The 24,907-nt window shown below is 44.6% G+C and overlaps 1 protein-coding gene across 1 annotated transcript in view; it reads left to right on the forward strand.

Annotated features, from left to right (window-relative positions):
- The window catches only part of nbas (NBAS subunit of NRZ tethering complex), a 116,638-nt gene that overhangs the window by 88,426 nt on the left and 3,305 nt on the right, over nucleotides 1–24,907 (forward strand). Inside the window, exons 42-49 of the mRNA XM_031581229.2 lie at nucleotides 5,237–5,469; nucleotides 5,704–5,814; nucleotides 10,001–10,251; nucleotides 13,290–13,624; nucleotides 14,861–15,064; nucleotides 15,960–16,162; nucleotides 23,590–23,679; nucleotides 24,114–24,346. Of these exons, the coding sequence (XP_031437089.1) occupies nucleotides 5,237–5,469; nucleotides 5,704–5,814; nucleotides 10,001–10,251; nucleotides 13,290–13,624; nucleotides 14,861–15,064; nucleotides 15,960–16,162; nucleotides 23,590–23,679; nucleotides 24,114–24,346 (1,660 nt within the window). The remainder of the gene's footprint in view (nucleotides 1–5,236; nucleotides 5,470–5,703; nucleotides 5,815–10,000; nucleotides 10,252–13,289; nucleotides 13,625–14,860; nucleotides 15,065–15,959; nucleotides 16,163–23,589; nucleotides 23,680–24,113; nucleotides 24,347–24,907) is intronic.

Consider the following 24,907-nt stretch of genomic DNA (forward strand, 5'->3'; position numbering starts at 1 on the left):
AAGGCACATATGGCCTTGCGCCAGGTTGGAGTAAAGAGTGGTGTGTTGTAGACGTGTCTGCCTCTAGCGGAGACCTCAATCACTTGACACAGCTGCACTTCTAATCTTCAAACGCAGAAGGAAAAAGAGAGACAGATGATGGAGAGAGAGATGGCACGACGAGAGAGAGAGAGAGAGGTGGAGCGAGAGAGGGAGAAAGAAAGGGAGACAGAGGGGGAGAAAGAGAGAGTTGAAATAGAAAGAAAGTCGAGAGAAAGAGAGAGAGAGGGAGACATGATGGAAAATAAGAGGATCTGGAGCTGCAGGGGCGAGACTGAGAAGTGGCTAACTCTGCTTTTAGCAGCGGCTTAGAACACGGAGAGGTGGAGAGTGACCCTCTCCCATGACACACACACATACACACACACTCACACTCGGACACACACACACACACACACACACACACACACACTCACACTCGGACACACTCACACACACACACACACACACACTCACACTCGGACACACTCACAAACTCACACACACACACACACACACACTCACACTCACACTCGGACACACACAAACACACACACACACACTCACACACACACACACTCACACTCACACTCGGACACACTCACAAACACACACTCACTCACACACACACACACACACACACACACTCACACTCACACTCACACTCACACTCGGACACACACAAACACACACTCACACACTCACACACTCACACACACACACACACACACACACACACACACACACACACACACACACACACACACACACACACATTCTCTCACACACAGTCTCTCAAGGCAGAGTACAGACACACTCACACGCTCAAGACCACTCTCTCTCACACACACACACACACACCTGTAGGTACATTAGCGTTATCCTCACACAGGGGGACCAAAATACTGTGCAATGGTACCATCCTCACACTGACCGCGCAGAATAATGATTGGACAATGGCTGTCCCCCATGTGGATGGGGGCCAATCAAATGTGGGTGCAGTTGTGCATTAATGTGTATACTTTTTCTCATGAAGGGCAACCAAGATATTGTTGGTACTATCCTGACAATAGTACCAATACAATGTTGGTGATCTCACCCTATTGGATAGGCATCAACTATTCAACACAGCAGATCAATTAAGTTGAACACATGGAGGAGTCACACAAAATGTGGTGTCTACCATAGTGGTCAAAATAAAAGAGCCCCAAATCAGTCTCATAAATCAGTCTCATAAATCAGTCTCATAAATCAGTCTCATAAAATATACTAAACTATCAATTTGGAACTCTGATTAGTAATAACTTAATAGCTACAGCCAAAATGACCTTATCCATAGCAAAGGTGGTGGTGTTCTGAATAGCAGAGTTAGGCAGCATTCACTCTTGTGCAACATTAAATACACCAGCATATATACATTATCAAGCCACGGTGGGTAGAATTGTGGTTCCGAAGTTGAAAGCAGTCTTTGCTGTGCAGTGTTCCGATGGAAACTGGTCTCTCCTTGGTTCTCTTTGCAATTGACTAAACGTCTAGTTAGTCGTCTTCGCATTAACTTCCTTTGTTTGGTCCCGTGGCTTGTAAAGTTAGCCAGCAGACTTTCTATCTCGCACTAAATAACGTATTTACTGTAAGTTACCAGTGCAAAGCTCTTAGCTGACCGGGGCTCGTAGTAAGGCCCTTGCTCCACCACTGTAGAGGAGAGTTGGGTGCAGGAGTCAGGACTCCGCACACAGATAGTGAGAGCTCGAGGAGGGTGAGGTAAGAGAATAAGAGCGGAAAGAGAGAGGGAACAATAGGGGAGCTGGGGTTTTCTTGACCAGGTCAGAGGCGTAGGCCAGGTGATATCAGGTTACAGCGAAAGTTACAGGAAGTGATTGCAGAGGTTGAGAGGTTCAGCTGTTTACATTATGTTTCATAGTAAAAGTTCAGTTGAAATAACACAATGAATGAATTCATCCATGGAGTTCCAGCTGTACCTACACTCTGCTGTCCTAATGGATAAAAATGTTTGGATCAGCATGGGGACATCCATTATCAGCACAGAACACGCTCCCTCTATCACACACACACACACGCACACAGACACACACACACACACACACACGTACACAGTCAAGGACACACACACAGCTTTAAAGTTCTGATAACTTTGTTAGTTTGCATGTTTAATCATGAGAAATGGATTTCATCTAAACTGCCGCCAAAATACCCACCATCCTCCCTCACTTACACACACACACACACTTTTTCGACTGCTCTGTTTATTAATCGCATCCCCTATCCACCTACATCCCTCGCTTTCTCTCTCTTTTATCTCACTCCCTCCATTTGCGTTCCTGGCATAACCACTAAAGCACGCCTGGCAATGAATAGTTTACATAAGGATCGAAATTCTCTCTCAGTCTCACCATGCGTTGTTTAATGCTATTATCTCTCTCTCTCTCTCTCTCTCTCTCGCTCTCACACACACACACACACACACACACACACACACACACACACACCATTATGTACTTTACGTTTATCGTCGCTCTGTGTGTGTATGCGCCTGCCTGTGTGGGAGGCTAAGAGTTATCCTGTTGTAGTGTGACGCCCCGAAACAGTCATTCCCCTTCCTGCCCCTCATCTCTCTCTCTCTCTCTATCTCTCTCACTCTCTCTCTCTCTCTCTCTCTCTTTCCCTCTCCCTCTCCCTCTCTCTTTCCCTCTCCCTCTCCCTCTCCCTCTCTCTCTCGCTCTCTCTTAAACCAGGGCAAAAGTAATGAAAGTGCTGTGTGTGTGTGTTTGTTTGTTTGTTTGTTGTTTTCGCATGACCGGCTCACCTGTTGTCCCTCAGTGTAGGTCTGTCAAAAGCCAAACCATGGGCTACGGTAATAATAGTGCTGTGTGTACTTTGTGTGTGTGTGTTGTTTTTTGTCATCTTTTGTTTTGTTTTGTTATGACCAGATCACCTGTAGTCCCTAAGCGAAGGGTCATACAGAGGTCACTCGCCCCCCATTGGATAGCACAGTTTCTATTCTCCTGATGCATACAAAATATGTAAATAATAATAAACTGGCGATCATAGAATATAATACTTTATTACATCTCGTAATGAGTAAATAACTTATTTGTCATTAAAATTCCATTTGGTGGCGGTAGGAGTGTTTGTGTGTGCGTGCGTGCGTGTGTGTGTGTGTATGTGGTGGGGTGGGGTGGGGTGGGGGGGCTCCCTCTTTCTATTTCGACCTCTTTGTTTCAATTATGCTAGACTTTATCTTTTCATCTTTTTTCTTTGTTCATTTTCGTTCCTTCCTTTCTTTTTGCTCTCTCTCTCCGTCTCCCTGTGTATCCTCCTGCTTCTCCTAAGGCGGCTGCAGTCTGTAGAGCATGGGGGATAGAGGGATGGATGGAAGGGTGGTATGGATGGATGACTCGGTGGATGAATGGATGAAGGGGGAAAAGAAGCAGTGAAGTGGAAAGGCCGACTCATTTTCTCACTTCAAAGCAGAGGAATGAGGAGAATTACTGTTGGTAGATGAGAGAGAAAGAGAGAGAGAGAGAGAGAGAGAGAGAGAGACTTTGACTTTTAACATCCCTTTATTGGATCATTGGTCTCAGGACACTTTAAGAACTTGCTTTAAATTTACAGTTATTAGTACATAAAACCAGCATAGCATGGGAAAGAAAAAAAAAGAAGAGGAGAGGAGAAAAGAAGAAAAAGCATAAAAAAGAGAGAGAGAGAGACTGGGGAACTTGTGGAGACAGAGCTGCACTGCCTAACTCACTGCAACCAATACCAAAGTCTTAGAGACCAATATTTGAAAGCAGCATACCGAACAATTGCTAATCGCTAACGAGATGCTAGCGGCTAAAACTAGCGAAACCTCTTGAAATGTGCTCACTTTGACACTATGACAAACTAGTTAGTCAACTGCTACTGAGGACTGCTGTAGACAAGATATGTAGCAGCCTGCTTGGAGTGCCACAGCTCTGTGAACCCCCTGTCCCACATGGCTAATACTTAATGTTTACTAATTAATAATTCACTCGTTATATGTTTGTCATATCTTACTTACCTACCTTCCATAGCCTCGCTTGTTCCACATGCCCTTTGTGCTGTTACTGCTTATTGTTTGTTTTATTTATTTATTTATTTTTATGTTTATTAAGATTTTATAATTAGTGTCTATATAAGTAGAGAGAAGTGGAGAGATATATCCAGAGGGGGGTAGAAAGGGAATGCGTGGCAGTGAGAGATGGAGATTGATCGACAGATAGGTACGTACATAAATAGACAGATAGACAAGCAGAAAGGAAAGAATGTGACAGAATGTAGAAAAGAGTGAGATGGTAAAGGACAGAGAAAGAGAGAGAAAGAGAGAGAAGGAAAGAGAAGGAGAGAGAGAGTGTGTGAGGGAGAGAAAGCAAGCAGGGTAGGATAATCATGCAAATGTGTCATATTGCTCACACACCTCACTGGCTAAAGAGATTGAGTCCCCAACCTGAGTTCTACTCTGCATGTTTAAACACACACACACCTCATTTACCACACACACACACACAAACACACACAAACACACATACAGGATGAACCTTTCTAAATATACGCACATGATGTTCACATCTAGTCTCATGCATACTAACATTTCATTTAAAACCCACAAACACACACACTCTCACTCTCACCCACTCCCACACATTACAATCACTCCTGGTCATGTTCAAAGGTGGTTTGGGTGAGTTTTAATGTGGCACCGTGTCATTTCCTGCCTGAAGCACATCACTCATTGTCATTATCACACACACACACACACACACACACACACACACACACACACACACACACACACACCACACACACACACACAGATGGATGTGCTTCAATTATACACACCAGCACAAGGAATTTATGACTTATTTATATGACTTATCATTGTACTTCATTATAGTTTTCTTCCATGACCGTTTGGTATTTACCTCTGCTTAATTACTGACTTAATTAACTTGAACTGGTGTGTGTGTGTGTGTGTGTGTGTGTGTGTGTGTGCGCCCATTGAAGTATGCAGAACATGAATTCCTAAACTAAGTAATAATTAAAAATGGACTGCGACACACACACACACACACTCTTTCTCTCTCTCTCTCTCTCTCTCTCGCTCTCGCTCTCGCTCTCGCTCTCGCTCTCGCTCTCTCTCTCTCTCCATCCATAAACTCACTCAGTCTTGTCCCTGTAGGCGGACCCCAAAGAGCTGATCCGGCTTGTGACGCGCCATGTGAGCGAGCAGGAGGAGAGCGCCGATTGGCCAGCGGAGGTGGGCCTTCTGATTGGCCAGCTGCGGGCCTACTCCGAGCGCCTGGCCGACTACACACAGGCCCAGGTTCTGCAGGGTCTCGGCCGCGGCGTGGACACACAGCGCTTCAGCTCCGATGCACAGTACAAGAAAGAGACCATCCTGGGCCTCGCCGAGTAAGTGTGTATGCGCACCCGTGTGTGTGTGTGTGTGTGTGTGTGTGTGTGTGTGGTTGTGTGTGTGTCAGTATGTGAATACAAGAAAGACACGTGTGTGTGTGTGTGTGTGTGTGAACGTGCTATGTTTGTGGCAGAGTGGCCATAGGAAATGGTACACTATGTCTTAATATTTTTGAGTGTAAATGTTCAGACTTTGTGTGTGTGTGTGTGTGTCTGTGTGGTGTGTTTCAGGACACTGGACGAGAGTGTGTACCGTATTTCCATGTCATTGGCTCAGCGCTACAGTGTTCCTCTTTGGGAGGTGTACATGACACACCTTGAGTTCCTGTTCACTGACAGTGGGTAAGTCACACACAATCTCACCTACACTCTCGCCACTCACCCACTCACCCACTCACTCACCCACTCACCCACTCACTCACCCACATACACACATACACTCACTCACTCACTCACTCACACACATACACTCACACACACACACACATACATAGTACATATATAGTATTGGATTTACCTTGATAATAGTTACTATAACTTCAAGATAATGTGATGTTAGTGTGGTGAAAGTGTTTGCTCATTTGAGTCTGTTTGGTCACTTTTGGAGAGGCCAGCCTGTACATAGATGATCGGCCTACAACATTAGGTTATATAGCCTAGGCAAGCCTTCAATTTATATTTTTGTTCAGTGGAATGTGATTTAGTACTTGAATGTGCAGATGGCTATGTTATGTTGTGTTTGTTAGACAAGCATTTTAAAATGTTATATTTGGGGCATTTTGGCACCTTTGGATATAATACATTTGCCTGATAGGTGTGATAAATATGTAAATGTCTAATGCCATATTAAGTCACTCACTTACTTACTTGTTATGAGATACATTTTTACTCTGACGTAAGTCATCATTTTGATGGGTACCTTTACTTCTACTTGAGTCATTATTATTATAATAATTATTATTATTATTAGTATTACTATAAACTTTTACTTCTTTTACCTCTGATGACTCTCACCCTCCCACACACACGCAATAGAATGTTTATCTCTTAAAAATATGTTGTTTTGTACACACACACCCACACACACACACACACACACACACACACACACACATACTTGAGTTATAAATACAGAAAGCATATTCTGTGTGTTTTGTAAAACAGAGAGAGGGCATGAAACTCTCCTCTTTTCTCTTGTTCTTTTGTTCCCTTTATCTCACCCCTCCTTATTCCCCACTTCATCAGTATGCTGCAGGGGGCATCTGTGGCATGCCATGAAATATTTAAAAAATTACATTTACACACCCACACACACACACACACACACACACACACACACACACACACACACACACACACACACACACACACACACACACACACACACACACACACGCGCAATGAGATTACGCCCTTAAACTGCATGCTGCTGACAAACACCCTTCTCTCCACGACCATCAAATACTGTATGTGTGCGTGTGTGTGTGTGTGTGTGTTTAAAAAAGAAAGCGCTTCACAGTGTATCTGTAGCATGATAAGTTCCAGACAATAGAGTGTTGACGCCCAGAACTTTAAATTAGTGTAAAACCAAGAGACGTCAAAGTAGAGTGTGTTTGTGCTTGAGACAGACTGACAGAAGAATCTAACCAGTTGGAGCGAAGGGAGAGAGCAGTCACCCCACCTGAACCTTGAGTATGGGGTATCAAACCTACGCACTGACCACAATGCCAAAGAGCCAGGCTTGTTGGTATGGCAGTCAGAGCACATACTCAACCGTAGTGACGGCCCTTCGTCACACCAATGACTCCATGAATGAAGGTGGTGACATGAATAAAAAAAAGAATCGTGAGGAAAAGAATCAAACTTCCGTACGACCTCCAACTTTTCTTTTGCCCCTGGGTGTTCCTCTAGAGAATAATAACACCGAGATGGAGATTAAGTTTGTGCGCGTATCTGTGTGTGTCTGTGTCTGTGTATGCGCGCGCACATGTGCGTGTGTGTGTGTGTGTGTGTACTGTGTGTAACAGTGTGTAGCTGTACGTGTAGCTATATCTGTGCCAGGGGTTCACCCATGTTTGCCTGTGTATATGTGTGAATGAGTGTGTCTGTGTCTGTGTCAACGTGTGTGTGGCAGAATGTGTAAAAGTGTGTCCGTTATTCCCCACTTCATCAGTATGCTGCAGGGGGCATCTGTGGCATGCCATGAAATATTAAAAAAAAAATACACACACACAGACACACAGACAGACAGACAGACAGACAGACAGACAGACAGACAGACAGACAGACAGACAGACAGACAGACAGACAGACAGACAGACAGACAGACAGACAGACAGACAGACAGACAGACAGACAGACAGACAGACAGACAGACAGACAGACAGAGAGAGAGAGAGAGAGAGAGAGAGAGAGAAACGGACACACTTTTACACATTCATTTGCCACACACGTTCACACAGACACACTCATTCACACAAATACACATGGGTGAACCTCTGGCACAGATATAGCTGCACATACAGCTACACACAATACACACACACACACACGCGTGCACGCCCACAGACACAGACACACACAGATACAGATACACGCACAAACTTAATCTCCATCTCGGTGTTATTATTCTCTAGAGGAACACCCAGGGGCAAAAGAAAAGTTGGAGGTCGTACGGAAGTTTGATTCTTTTCCTCACGATTCTTTTTTTTATTCATGTCACCACCTTCATTCATGGAGTCATTGGTGTGACGAAGGGCCGTCACTACGGTTGAGTATGTGCTCTGACTGCCATACCAACAAGCCTGGCTCTTTGGCATTGTGGTCAGTGCGTAGGTTTGATACCCCATACTCAAGGTTCAGGTGGGGTGACTGCTCTCTCCCTTCGCTCCAACTGGTTAGATTCTTCTGTCAGTCTGTCTCAAACACAAACACACTCTACTTTGACGTCTCTTGGTTTTACACTAATTTAAAGTTCTGGGCGTCAACACTCTATTGTCTGGAACTTATCATGCTACAGATACACTGTGAAGCGCTTTCTTTTTTAAACACACACACACACACACACACACACACACACACACAAGCATACAGTATTTGATGGTCGTGGACAGAAGTGTGTTTGTCAGCAGCATGCAGTTTAAGGGCGTAATGTATCGTGTGTGTGTGTGTGTGTGTGTGTGTGTGTGTGTGTGTGTGTGTGTGTGTGTGCGCGTAACGATATCGAGAGGCTCCTAATCTTTGCTGAAAAGGCATGGTGTTGGAGGAAGATGAGGACAGGGTTCTGAGAGGAAGTGAAGTCACAATACACAGATAAATTATGGAAATCAGATTAGTCTCCAAATAACAAAAAAGACACACACACACACACACACACCAACCTCTGTATCAGCCTTACACTGATGTGTATTATTGGCTAGTTTGTGTGTGTGTGTGTGTGTGTGTGTGTGTGTGTGTGTGTGTGTGTGTGTGTGTGTGTGTGTGTGTGTGTGTCGTTGTCTGTCTGTGAGAGAGAGAAAGAGAGTCTTCTTGAGTGGGTGGGCTGTGTGTGTGTCCGAGTGCTTGCACATTGTTTTGTTTGTGTGTGTGAGTTTGCGTGTGACTGTCTCTGTGTATTTGTATGTATGTACGAGAGCGTCGCTCCTATTTTTGTCTGCACATTATCCCCGCACGTCCAAACCCTTTTTTCAGAGGATTAAATGATAGATTGAAAGATCTTTGTGTGTGTGTGTGTGTGTGTGTGTGTGTGTGTGTGTGCGCGCGTTGCTTATATCTGAGTGGGTGGTTGGATTGATTTTTCAGTCATGCTTTCTATTTTTCAACTTTATTTGTTCCTGTCTTGTTTGTTGTCCCTGTTTCACTCTTTCAGAATCCCTCCCCGCCTGTGTGGATGTGTGTGTGGATGTGTGTGTGTGTGTGTGTGTGCTCCCTCCCCTCCTGTGTGGATGTGTGTGTGTCTGTGTGTGTGCTCCCTCCCCGCCTGATCAAATATAAAGCACGCCTCTGGTGTTAGCCCTCGACTGAAGAAAGCGTTGACAGAACCCAGTAGCTTCCCCTTCCTTCTTCCTCCTCCTCCTCCTCTTCCTTCTTCCTCTTCCTCTTTCAAAGTCTCCTATTTATTTTCTTTTGTTTTTTTTTCTCTCCTCCCTCTCTGTGAGTCGCATACCGATACTAACAGTCCCTTTGGATAAAAGCTCATACTCTTCAGACTCTCTTTCTTCTTTCCTTTTCTCTACTCCCTGTCTCTCTCTTATGCTTTTTTCTCCTCTCCTCTCCTCTCCTCCTTTCTTGCCGCTCTCTTTCTTATTCTTTTTTTCTTTTCCATGCTATGCTGGTTTTATGTACTAATAACTGTAAATTTCAAGCGAGTCTTGAGATCAATGTTCCAATACAGGGATGTTAAAAGTTAAAGTCTCTTTTTTAAAAAGTTATTTTGCTCTCCCTCTCTCTCTTTCACTCCCTCTCTCTCTCTCTCTCTCTCTCTCTCTCTCTCCCTCTATCCCTCTGTTCCTTTCTTCCAACCCATCAGGCTAGCCACTAATGAGATTGAGAGCCGCTGCGAGTCCCTGGCCCTACTGACCACGCTGAAGAACAATCCAGAAGATTTCTATGCCCACATGCTCAAGTACGTGTACCCGGCCATTGCAGGAAGTGACCTCAGCCGCCTGCTGCTCTACTATTCACTTCTGGAGTCATGTGACTGTGCTCAGTACATCACCGCGGCGATGAAGCCCGACACGCATGTCAAACTGCTGAAGAAGCTCAAGGCTGTAGCAAGTGGTAAGGCAACACTCACACACACACACACACACACACACACACACACACACACACACACACACATTTAAATGCGCACAGACACACACACTCACACACACACACACACACACACACACACACACACACACACACACACACATTTAAATGCGCACAGACAACATGCATTATATAACGTGCTGCAAACACTGATCCTGACTGCTAAACAAACTGAAGGCCATTACAAGGAGAGAGACATACACACAAACACACACATACTCGTTCACACACATACGCTTGTACACATACACACTGCACTTTAAACCACTTGGTGGACATGGCCAGTTGTGAGACCAAACAACCACAGACAGACACACACACAAACACACACATACTCGTTCACACACATACGCTTGTACACATACACACTGCACTTTAAACCACTTGGTGGACATGGCCAGTTGTGAGACCAAACAACCACAGACACACACACACACACACACACACACACACACACACACACACACTCACACACACACACTCACACTCACACACTCACACAAACACACACACACACACACACAAACTATGCTACATATGTATAGATGCACACGGATAGTCCTCTCCTCCATAATCCCTCACATTGAGAGGCACGTTTACAGTGTTCCTGTCATTCAGTGGATGGAGAAGAGGCGGCAGAGGCAAGGTCATGACCTTAGTGTGAAAGCAGCAGCAGCAGCAGCAGCATGCTAATCCATTCACTCTCTCCCTCTTCTCAATCACACTGGGAATTAACTAAGTGTCTGTATGATGAATGGGACCATACGGGTCAGTCATTTTCTTTATTACTAGACTGCTAGAATACCTTGTGAAACACACACACACACACACACACACACACACACACACACACACACACACAGAGAGAGAAATGAATGTATTCTTTCTTTGGCAAATGGGTGTACACACAATTTTCATACCTTGAGCACACACACCTTTTAATACTTAAACAGCACACACATTCACACACTTAAACAAGCATAAATATGCAAATTCCAAATGGACTTAACCTACTGAGGGGATCACAGTCTTCATTACAGATGCATTTCCGTCAGACTTTTTTTTAGAACATCAATAACAGGCTGATTAGGTGTTAATGAGATGTTATGAAATGTATGCTTTCTGTTGCACAGCAAACACACACACACACACACACACACACACACACAGACACACACATAGACACACACACACACCATAAATCAAAAGGCTATATTTAAAGTATGTTTTCACCTAACTGAGGTGGTGATTAATATGTACCCAAAACCTAGTTACACACTCATTTCACATTGTTTGGAAAGACTGTCTACCTAAGGACACATATGTTATGGTAGCCCCATGTTAAAAAAGTTACACACACACACCCTCATTTATATGCAAACAGGCATCAATTTCAAGGTTAATGCACATACACACACACACACACACACACACACACACGCCCACATATGCAATATGCGAACACACACAATAACAATAAGGTTGTGTGACTTCTTGCAAGCAATTTGTTATGAAAGAATGTATGTTATGAGTCACACACTCACACAGTTACAGCCTTCATCAAGACACAGACTGCCTTCACTCTCACAGAACTTTCAATCTGCACTCTGATCATGTGACAGGACCCACCAGTTACCATGGCAATGGGAAGGGGTCCCAGGCGTTGATGGAGTCTGTTAATTAGTTTGATAACAAAGCCACATTAATTAATCCTTCTAGAACTTTCCGTCACAGAAAACACATGTGGGTTGAAATGACAATAGAGAGGAGATGGTGTCAACTGTTTGCTGATAAGCATTGAATGAACTAATTATGCTCATTTCTGCTTGACGAAAGAGAGAGGAGGTGAGAGAAAAAAGAGAAGGCGAGAAAGAGAGGGGGGGAGAGGAAAAGAAGAGAGAGAGAGAGAGAGAGAGAGAGAGACTGAAGCACTAGTAGAATAAGTTAATTAAAACTCACTGCTCAATAACTCCATTCATGTCAGTCTCGTGTACTGCAGAGAGAGAAAGAGAGCGACAAAACCTAGAGGTCTTAAAAGATGTGTGTGGGGGGGGGGGGGGAGGTGGGGGGAGGTAAAGGTCAGAAAGTTGATTTTTGTCAGGAATGTTTTCACGCATGGCTGGTTCCTCCTGTAGCTGCTCAGGCGAAACCTTTTAACACTTGTCCTATCTCTCTCTCTCTCTCTCTCTCTCTCTCTCTCTCTCTCACTGATACACACAAACATACTCTGCCTCTCTCTCTCACCATCTCCTCTCTCTCCCTTTCTCTCACACACACACGCACACATACACACACACACACACACACACACACACACATACGCACACACAAGCACACTCTGGCTGGGTTCATTTTGTCAAAATGGAACATGTCTGTGATATCTCTTAGGGGAAATGTCTGAGCCTGGCTGGTCTGTCTGGGGTGTGTGTGTCTGCGTCTGTGCCTGTGGGTCTATGTCTGTGTGTGTCTGTGTGCCTGTGTGCACGCGCGTACGTGCGTGTGTGTACGTACGTGTGTGTCTGTGTGCGACTTTACCATGTCGTGACAGAGACTAGTTCTCTGAGGCTCATGTTCAAATATTTAAAACCCCGTGTGGGTGTTTGTGTCATATTTAAGTGTGTGTGTGTGTGTGTGTGTGTGTGTGTGTGTGTGTGTGTGTGTGTGTGTGTGTAGTGAATATGTGTCCTCCAGAAGTGTGTAGTTGAGCTGCAACAGTTCCTCTGAAAGAGACTCCTCCTCGTACATTACACCCACAAAATACAAAAAGGACTGAGCTTTGTTTCTTTTCCTTTTTTTGTGTCTTTCTTTCCTTCCTTCTTCCCCAGGTTGTAATAAACCCACATCATCATTCCTTGATGTTATGCTATGTCCGATATTAAACTAGTGGAAGTAAACTCAATCGGTGATGCTGTTCTTGCCACCCTTGGCCTACAGGAAAAGGATGTTCACTTCCTGCAGACTTAGACTACAGAAAACTGCTATTCTTACTTCCTGTCTGGCAGGCTTGGACTACAGGAAGCTGACGGACGAGGCGTCGGACCCGCTGCAGGCCCTGGAGCCGGTGCTGAGCAGTCAGAACGTGCTGTCCGTCTCCAAGCTGGTGGGCCGGGTGCCGCTGGCCTCGGGCGCGTGCCTCACCCCCAGCGCGGTGCACGCGGCCTGGCTGAGGAGGCTGTTCTGGAGGGGGGACCCCCAGGTGCTGAAGACGCCCCCCCAGACGGACGTCGAGTTCCTGCACGCCTACGACACCTGCGGCAAGTACCTGGACAGGCTCCTGCCGGGCGACGCCGTCTGCTTCCTGGATTTCATTACCTTCTCCCCCGAAGCGGCCAATCAGGTGAGGTTTTAGGAGGTATATAAGCTGAATATTTATTATTAGGGTCAAGTGTTCGTGTTCGTGTTCATGTGGCTGTGCATGTGTGTTGAGTATATGTGTGTTGAGTGTGTGTGTTGAGTATATGTGTGTTCGTGTTCATGTGGCTGTGCATGTGTGTTGAGTATATGTGTATGAGTTTCCATGTTAGTGGGTGTGTGTTTGTTTTCAAATCTGTGAGTTTTCATGTGTGTGTGTGTTTGTGTGCCGTTGTTGTTCTTGTTGTGTGTGTGTGTGTGTGTGTGTGTGTGTGACTGAGCACCAGTAATCTTTCCTCTCTGGCTGCTGCTGCTGCTGGCTGCCTTGAAGTGTTGGCTCGCCAGGGAGGGGAAGTTGGAGACTGCAGACATTTATTAAGAACCAGAGATAAAAAGGGGAATGAAAGATCTTGGGATGAGTCAGAAGACTCCTGCTGTAGAACTGTGATCAACAACATTACACATGCGAGCACACACACACACACACACATGCGTCCACACACACACACACACACACACACACACACACACACAGAGCATCAAACTACACCGCATTATAAACACTTATTTCATCTTATACGCACAGATTGAACAATACATGATAACACCCACACTAGGGCTGAACGATTTGGGGAAATAATCTAATTGCGATTTTTTTACCAAAATATTGCGATTGCGATTCGATATGCGATTTTTTTTTTTATCCTCTTTTTTTTCCAACAAAACGTAATGAATGATTTAAATATGACCAACACAATATTAGATACATTTAGTGTAAAATATTCTTTCCCACATTTTACATTTTTATTTAACTGCTCATTACAGAAACAAGAACAACAAATCGGTGGCTTTGCCACTGTGCATTTAAGTAATTTAAAAAAAGTAATTTTAAGTATAAACACTAGGCATGCACTTTTTAAACACTGTGTGCAAAATGTACCATCTTAAAAAAAAAAAAAAAAAAATGTAATTTAATTTTTTTTTTTTTTTTTGTGACCACGTTTTTTAATCGCGAACGTTGCGGTTAGAAAATCGCGTTCTATCATATCGCAATTAAATCGCAAATGCAATTAATCGTTCAGCCCTAACCCACACCATCATATATTAAACAATTTTGAATGCCCATGTATTTTAAGTTGTGTGTGTGTGTGTGTGTGTGGCTATGCGTGCGTTTGTGTGTTTGTGTGTGTGTGTGTGTGTGTGTGTGTGTGTGTGTATACAGCTTACGGTGGAGACCCGCTGTGAGATCAGCAAGCGCGCTCTCAAGTCGCTGCGGGCCGCAGCCGAAAAGACCAGGAAGAAGGGTGGAGATGATGGGGAGGGCCCTGCCTCCTTTGAACCCGCCCTCTCCCACCTCAGCCAATCAGTGGCTCACCTGGAGACACTCACCCTGGACTTCCCCCTGTCACTCAAAAACAGCGATGAAGTACGTTTTCTGTGCAGACACACACATTTTCATTTAAATTCTTGTTCAAAACACTCTCTCTCTCTCTCTGTCTCTCTCTCTCTCTCTCTCTCTCTCTCTCATTCATACATACACACACACACACACACACACACACACACACGCACACGCACACTTTCATACACACACACACATGCACTTAAGCAGACAAGCTCACTCTCAGATACACACTCATATAAGCATACACACTCGCTCTCTCTCACACACAGACACACACACAAACACACCTACCTACACACATACACACATGCTGCATGCCCTCTCCTCTTTCTCTCTCTCCTCTCTCTCTCTCTCTCTCTCCTCTTTCTCCTCTCTCTCTTTTCTCTTTCTCTCTCTCCTCTCTCTCTCTCTCTCTCTCTCTCTCTCCCTCTCTCTCTCTCTCCATGGCGTTTGGCAGTGGCAGTGCCTGTCATTATGTGAGGTCAGGCCCAAAGTCACCAGCTCACTGTAGGGACTTGTAAAGAAAGGTTTCAGAGATCCAGAGTGTCAGAGGGTAATAGAGTGTGAGAAGTGAGGGAGTGTGTTTGATTGCATTCCTGCAGTGCTAGCTCTTTGTGTGTGTGTGTGTGTGTGTGTGTGTGTGTCTCTCTGTTGGCATGCTTTATAAGCATAGGCAAGACTGATCCAGTGTGATAGTAGCAATTAGTGTGATAGAGCACTTAAAGGGCACCTGTGTGTGTGTGTGTGTGTGTGTGTGTGTGTGTGTTTTAATGCATGCTTTGTATGTATATGCAGAGGTGAATATGTGTTAGTGTGTGTGTGTGTAATGGTAACTCTCTTAAGAGCAATTAAGAGGCAGCTGTGAGTGTGTGTGTGTGTGTGTGTGTGTTTCTTCATGTGTGTATGTCTCTCACAGGAGCTCTTGCGGAGCTACAGCCGCCTCTACGACCTCTCGCGCTCTGAAGGTCCGAAGGTCCACCAGCTGGCCGTCACTATGGCGATGGACGGCCAGCCTCTGAGGTGCGTCGAGCAGCTGCTCGAGGTTGCTGTGGGAACCTCGGAGCTGTCTGTCAAGGGTGTGATGCAAGACGCCGTGGAAAGGATCATATCGGCATTCAGGTACAGGCGACAATATTACATGATCGTATATTCATCATTCTCGACAACTGGCCAAAAAACAACTACTATTCATGGAATGTTTTGCCCTAAAAACTGTAAACGAGGAACGAAAAGTTCAAATTTTCAAGACATTTGTTGTGTATGAATTATCAACACACACACACACACACACACACACACACACACACACACATACATACATAATTGCACAATCGATTGCTTTGGAATGTGAAGTCCCCCACCCCTTGGCTCTGCTGTTTGATGCTTGTGAGTAATTAAAGATTAGGAGAAACTTCAGCTACCCATAATCAGCTTCTCATTCTCAGAGCCATCAACTACGACTTCGAGCACGCAACACTGTGAAGTCCCTCTACTGGCGTTCGGGTCGCAGAAAATAATGCACTTCCCTCCCACCACACCTACCTCCTACACACACACACACACACACACACACACACACACACACACACACACACACACACACACACAGTCCAAGGAACATAGAAGTGCAGAACACACACTTTAGAAATGTGTGATCTATAATTGTAATGGTAGGTGTATTTTAACAGTGAGAAATAGAATATCAACAAAAAAATCCAGAAAACTGCATTTTATAACATTTATGACTTAATTTGCATTTGATGCAGAAAATAAGTATTTGAACCCCTAGCAAAACATGACTTAGTACTTGGTGGAATAACCCTTATTGGCAAGCACAGATGTCAGACTTTTCTTGTAGTTGGTCACCAGGTTTACACACATCTCAGGAGGGATTTTGGTCCACTCCTCTTTGCAGATCCTCTCCAAATCCTTAAGGTTGCGTTTTCAATGGGAGGGAATGAGGGAATGAGGTTCAAGCCCAATATTCCACATTACATGGCCCCATCCATAGTCCCCTCGATGCAGTGGAGTCGTCCTGTACCCTTGGCAGAGAAACAGCCCCAAAGCATAATGTTTCCACCTCCATGCTTGACGGTGGGGATGGTGTCATAATCAGCATTCTTCCCCCTCCAAACGCGGCAAGTCGAGTTGATGCCAAAGAGCTTGATTTTGGTCTCATCTGACCACATCCTGTCTCCCAATCCTCCTTAGAATCATTCAAGTGTTCATTGGCAGACTTCAGACGGCCCTGTACATGTGCTTTCTTGAGCAGGGGGACCTTGCGAGTTCTGCAGTACTTCAAACCATTACGGCGTAGTGTGTTGCCAATGGTTTTCTTGGTGACTGTGGTCCCAGCTGCCTTGAGATCATTCACAAGCTCCCCCTGTGTAGTTTCGGGGTTATTCTGCACCTTTCGGATGATCACCGATACCGCACGAGGGGATATCTTGCATGGAGCCCCAGACCTAGAGCGATGGACAGTTGTTTGGTGTTGCTTCCATTTACGAATAATCGCACCAATAGTTGTCTGCTTCTCACCAAGCTGCTTGCCGATGGTTTTGTAACCCATTCCAGCCTTGTGCAGGTCTACAATCTTATCTCTGACGTCCTTGGTCAACTCTTTGGTCTTGCCCATGGTGGTGAGGTTGAAGGTGTGAAGTATGATTCTTTGGACAGGTTTCTTTTATACACGTCACCAGTTGAGATCAGGTGTACCTTGTTAGGCCTAATGAGGACTAATCTGTGTGCTTCTTGGGCACATAACTGGTCATTGGGAGCCAGAATTCTTGCTGTTTGCTTAGGGGTTCAAATACTTATTTTCTGCATCAAATACAAATAAAGTCATAAATGTTATAAAATGCAGTTTTCTGGATTTGTTTGTTGATATTCTATTTCTCAATGTTAAAATACACCTACCATTACAATTATAGATCACACATTTCTTTGCAAGTGGCCAAACTTGCGAAATCGGCAGGGGTTCAAATACTTATTTTCCCCACTGTATATTGTTCCCTGTTGTTCTAAAGTGTTCTGTGTGTGTCCGTGTCCGTTGCCGTGTCCGTGTCCGTGTGTGTGTGTGTGTGTGTGTGTGTGTGTGTTACTGAGCATCTGTTCTACCTCCCAAGTCAGTGCTTTACTTAATCATTGGTGACGCACACATAAATAGCACTAGAGCTCCAATTAAGATAAAATGATCCAGAAGGCCTGTCGTATGCCTGAGACTTCGGATAGTTGGCGCACATCAAAGACATGTAGGCTTTTAGGTTACATCATCGCCTTACTCCATTAGGTTCAGTGTCCAGCTTCTGTGTTTCCTTTTTATGTATCCCTCGCTCTATCGCTCTTTCTGTCTGTATCTGTCATTCCTTATCGTTTCAGTCTGCTTCATCTCATCTGTTGGTTTTGTTGTTTTTTCCTACTCTCTTCATCCCACTCTCTTGTCCCACGTGTCAAAGCCTCTCTATCGCTCTCTCTCTCTCTCTCTCTCTCTCCCCTCCTCCTCCATCTCTCTATCCCTGTGTCTTGTTATCGCTCTCTTTCTGTGTTTCACCATTTTCGGTTACTTACACTGACATTTGTCTTGTCCCAGCTGTACACCATTATCGCTTCGTCCCTGGTGCTCGCTCTGAGATGTATGTGAAGAGCTCTTGTCTGCTCCCTATCTCTCCTTTTCTCCCTCTATCTCTTGTTTTCTCTCTCTCTCTTTCTCTATCCCTCTCGCTCCATCTCTCATTTTCTTCCTCCCTCTGTCTTCTTCTACATCCCTCTCTTCTTTTTATAGCTCTCTCTTCTCTTCTCTCTCGCTCTCTCTTTCTTTTTCTCTATTTCTTTCACCTCTCCTCCTCTGAGCTTCTCTGGCTTTTAGCCGTCTGACCCTGTCTGCCCTGAGCACTATTACTTCCCTTTCACAGACTGAGTGGCACTATGACACACACACACACACACACACACACACACACACACACACACACACACACCACACACACACACACACACACACACACTAATCGCTCAAACATAGACACAGACACACAGACTTTATGGATACACTTGGACCTTTAAACACACACTAATCTCACAAAAAACTCCCTGCACAGACATTGAAGCACCTACACACACACACACACACACACACACACACACACGCAAGCCAGAAACCCAGACACTTGTATCGGAAGAGCTTATACACAAGACTCAGACCTAGATCAGACACACACACATACGTACACAGCCCCATTAAAACACAATCAACCACACACACAGTTCCAGATGAATATAGCTCACACACTAATGCACACACAGACAGACACACACACACACACACACGCACTCGCACTCGCACTCGCACTCACCCTACCAGTCAAGGTTCCCTAGTGGTGCAGTGCTGTCGTTTCTCACACATCTGGGTGGTGCTATCACGTGGCCCCTGAAGACACACAGGGTTTACAGCTCTCACCTCATGCTACATTTAAAAAATATCAGCACACACACACAAGCACACACACTCACACACAGACTTTATTAGCCCTCATCAGCACACACAATCCAATGGCAATGCTTAGGTGCGCCAGGCTTAACACTACGTCAATCCCCCGTTGGCTACTATTTATGGTTATTCATGCGCCACTGTGGTTCTTTTGTGCTTGTACTCAGTGTTAATCTCTGTAAACATGGAAGTAGTCAAAGAAAAAGAGAAAGAGAGAGAGAGGGACAGACAGACAGAGAGCCAGACAGACAGGCAGAGAGAGGGAGAGGGAAAAGGGAAAGAGAGAGAGAGAGCTGCTGGGAGAAAGATCGACACTGAGTGTGTGTGTGTGTGTGAGAGGGGAGAGAGGTGGGAATGTGTGAGAGTGGCAGCACCACAGGACCTTGCTTTTGTTTTCTTTCATTAAGTGGTGATAGACAATCAATCAGTCTCCCACTGCGCCCCACCACCAGCTAACAGCTCCCAGCCTGGCCGCAGACACACACTCTCAGCCAATCAGATTCACACAGAAGACTGACTGCTCACACACACTGGCAGCCAATCAGATTTACACAGAAGACGGCTCACACACACTGGCAGCCAATCAGATTCACGCAGAAGCCTGCAAACACATCAGCCCTTAGATTCAGATGGAGCAGTACTCACACACAGGATTAACCAATCAGATTCGGATTGAGCGCTGCTCACACACTGCATCAGCCAATCAGCTTTCGAGAACACTGCTCAGACATGGCAGCTGCCAGTCAGCTTACTATAAAGTCATCTAGCATATCTAACTGAGGGTGCAGGTCCTGCACACTACCCTGTTTCTACCTGAAAGTGCATCAACAGCATTTATTATGTTACCAATTCATTATCTGAACTTCCTCGCATTATGTCTTATGGAATGGAATGGACCCCTTGGTGCTGTTGAACAGAGTTTTGTCCTTTTGAACAGGTTGCATGCTCAGTTTGAATACTATTTTGGACACTAGTGTGCAAAAGAGTGCAGAGATATGAGGTTGAGCTGCGGTAGCTGCGGAATAGTAGCTCCTGAAGAACAAGCAGCATCAGCCAGAGCTTCCCGTCCCAAGGAAGATTCAGATGCGCGTTTGTGGGAATCAGTGGGAGTGTGTGTGTGTGTGTGTGTGTGTGTGTGTGTGTGTGTGTGTGTTGATTCTAGGGTGATTTTTCTGTCTTTGTGTGTGTGTGCATCCATATGTGTGTGGGTTTGTGCAGGTGTATGTGTGTGTAAGGACTTGTGTGTGTGTATAGATTTCAGGGGAATTCCCCCCAAACCCACTCCCCCCCCCCCCCTACATTCTGTCAGCTTGAAGAATGGCCTCTCCAGTCCTGATGCTGCAGGCAGAAAGCCTGGCAGAGAGGGAACAAAGAGAGAGAGGGAGAGAGAGAGAGTGCTGCAGAGAGAGAGAGAGAGAACGAGTAGATATATAGGGCATGTCAGTTGGTCAAAAAACCATTACTAGATATTCTAAATCCACAGTTAATTATCTTTAAAATAAGGGGTAATTTGTTGAGTTTGGTGCAGCCAATCCCGAGAAATCAGCAAAAATGCATCATCAGCTTAACAGAAAATCAAGTTTAGAGAAAACGAGTTGGAAACTTTGTGATATGTAAGTTGATTAATGCATTCATTAATTAATAAATAGCAACCAGATATTTCCTGTCATTCAGTCATGATGAAACTTTGCACAAAAATCAATGACACCCACACTATTGACTAATGATTTCAAGGTCGAAACATAAAATCGAAACACTCATTTTATCTGTTGCGCCAATGAGGGACTGCAATTCAAGGAATGCAAGTTGTACTTTATATGGATATTGAATGTCTGTTTATAAACTGTAATATGCAAAGTTAAAAGCATTCCACATTGACCAGAAATCCTTTGGCAAATTGAATTGCCGCCTCGTCTTCACCTCGGCCCCTTTCCCTTTCAGTGGCTTCTCCATCAGGGTCATTCTGCTCCACATACATGATGAATCTACTAGTGGAATACGCTAACTATCAAAAAAAGACCAATAAGCCTATTGATTAATGACCAATGAATTAATGCCTGTGATAAAAATATTACTTTTCTCATTGTACACCACTTTGTTTTCCTGAACTGTGAACAAAGTCTTTGGCCAATCAAAGAGCTTGGTTTCTACCATCTGATAAAAATGGTCCAATCCCCGGGAAGAATTTACCACTCAGCTCTTCCCTGACAATGATATAAGCAATTTGTTTACTATTTGTAAGCCTCTAAAAAGCTCTCCCATTGGCTGAAATCTTTAAAATGTCTTGAATTTCTCAGTGAATATCCCTGAGGATCTCTTAAAGCGGTAACATGACCATAACATGATCAGACCCGGGCAGACTGAAACTTTTACTTTGACCGAACAGGTGTCTGACCAAACACGGACACATTTATTGAGTCTACTAAGTCACATTTTTACGTTGTTTTATAGTGTAATATTTTTTTTTGATGGATAGATCATAGATTAAGGAAGGTATTTATTACAAATATTACAAACTCGGAATGTTGGTCATGTTTAGATGCACTCTTCTTTCAAATTGTTTTATACGGACAGGACTGATTTTGTCATGTCAGGCCCCATATAGGGCATGTGATGTAATAGACAGGATTCTCACAAGACATAACTTTGAGTGAAGGCATCTTCTAAAAAACGCTGGTTTTAAACAACCTTTTAGTACAGCATTTACTGTGACGTGTGACGTTAGCATGCTGCAAGAACGTTAGGCTAGATAACATAAGCTAACATGACAGTCGGCTGACAGACGCCTCGCAAATCACAACAACCATTGTTGCTGGTTACAATAACGGTCTTATTGGATAGTACAGTATCTATTTCATGCTAACTTTCTAAAAGTCTAAACGAGAAAACGCAAAAAAACAGTTACATACAAAACACGCCAGTCGGCAGAGTTTGGTCCGACATTTTTGTTTACAATTTGCAGTTGCTGGATGGAGCTGCCGCACAGATTCATAGGTAATCGGCAGCATTGAAGCAACATCGATGCTGCCTTCAAAAATGACCGTTACGGGGGAAGTTTGAAGTCATCTTACTAGACAGGAAAAGAGAGTACAATCATTTCAAATGGCCCTTGATGCCTCGCTGTCCTGTTAGACACCCTGCTGAGACAGCATTTTATCCTGTTTCAAACGGACCCAGAGAGAGAGAGAGAGAAGAAATTAAGAAGCAGAAGAAGAAGAACAAACGAGAGAGATGCAGAGAATGTGAGATAAAAAAAGAAAGAGAGAGAGGGATAGAAAAAGGGTTTTGAAGCATCATATGGATTAAGGAAGGCCATTATTTAGGCTTAGGCCAACTATACCAACCATACCATGGAAAAGGAGTATACCAAGGCAACAATGGACTAAACAATGAGAGAACAGGGTACACATTTGTTGAGAGGTTGCATGTGGAATGCATTTAGAGAACTTTAGAACCTCTGGACCTCAGAACCCTCTAGAGAAACTCACCTCTGTGCGATTTATTCATAATCGCCATGGTAACACAGGAAGTCCCAACCTAGCATTCCAATTGGAACATTCTCTGGGTAGTAATCAATTCCCAAGTGTCCGAAGTGAGAGAACATCCTAACAACAGCCGTCTCTGATACCCTAACACTGTCAAATCAGTCACGCGAAAAGTGAACACCAGCTCACAAAACCCATCCTTAGCATCCACACAAATGCATTAGGTCTACTTAAAATGCTTCTAATAATACACACTCTCTCTCACACACATACACACACACATATGCACACACACACATATGCACACAGATGCAAGCCCCCAGACACATATTAGCATAGTGGAGTGTGAAAATCCTTCCCCACAGCATGAGGCGCACACACACGCGCACACACACACACGCACACACACACACTCACACACTGTAATACAGATTTATGTGAGCTGTGATAAGCCTGTTTACAACCCTCTAGTGTATCCTTGAGACAGACTGTAACATGTTTGGGTTTTTGTGTGTGTGTGTGTGTGTGTGTGTGTGTGTGTGTGTGTGTGTGTGTGTGTTTCCTTGTATTTGCAGTGGAGATGAAGAGGTGCTTAAACACTACCCAGACCCACTGAAGGTTCTAGAAGGCATTGTCTCTGCTGTGCATGCCCATGTTGAGAATGGGTAGGTACATTCTCTCATGCTTGCTCTCTCTCTCACGCACACGCACCACTCAATCTTGTTTGTAGCCATCTTTTTAAAAAACATTTGTACACAGACTTCTCTTCACACACACACACACACACACACACACACACACACACACACACACACACACGCAAAGACACTATCTATCTTTTTTTAAACTCCCTTGTGAATAGAAGACAAATGTTTATCATTCATCTGAGAAGCTCAGACATTGAGGCTAACGTACATCTATATTTTATTATGCCCAGTTATCAAAGATCACATACATCTCTCACTTCCCTTTTCACTCCTTCTCTCTCTCTCTCTCTCTCCCCCTCCCTCCCTACATCTCCCTATCTCTCTTCCCCCCCCCGGATTTCTCTCTCTCTTTCTCTCCCTCTCTCTTTCTTTCTTCTCTCTGGCTGTCTCAGTGGAGGACTGGTGAGCTCGGACAATGTGTTGGCATGGTTACGGCCGTTCTGCGGTGATGACGGGCGTCCGGTGCGTCCGCGGATTGAGGTGCTGAAAGTTCTGGAGCATTCATTCAGTCTGAGTGAGGAGGACATCCGACTGCTGGTGTTCTTCCGAAGCCAAGCTGTGCTCAAGGCCGGCTGGCCCGATAGAGAGGTACACACTCACACTCTCTCTCACACACACACACACACACACACACACACACACACACACATATATGTACACACACATATACAGATATTAAATAAACTTACACACACACACACACATATATATTCAGTATACTCTCTCTCTCTCTCACGCACACACATGGTACACACGACACAAGTACACATGCACACATACCAACACAAACACATGCTGACATATTCAAAGACCTACACTAATACACACACTCACTCACACACACACACCACACAGACAGACACAAATTAGCATTAGCAGTCAGCATTAATCCTCTGTCCGAGAAATTGATTTGGCAAGCCTGTCTATGACTGCCTACCTTCAGTGTTCCCATACACACACATGGGTGCACACACACACAAACACACATGCACATACACACAGAGACAGACGGATACAAACACACACACATACACACACACACACACACACACACACACACACACACACACACACACAAACATAGCAATATACATACAGTAACTGGAATGGTTACCCGTGAATCCTTATCCAGACTCCCTTTTCACAGATAGACTTGACTTTCCTGCTTGTAGGATTGCATCCAGCT

The sequence above is a fragment of the Clupea harengus genome, chromosome 15, assembly GCF_900700415.2.
Source record: "Clupea harengus chromosome 15, Ch_v2.0.2, whole genome shotgun sequence".
Classification (NCBI taxonomy): Eukaryota; Metazoa; Chordata; class Actinopteri; order Clupeiformes; family Clupeidae; genus Clupea; species Clupea harengus.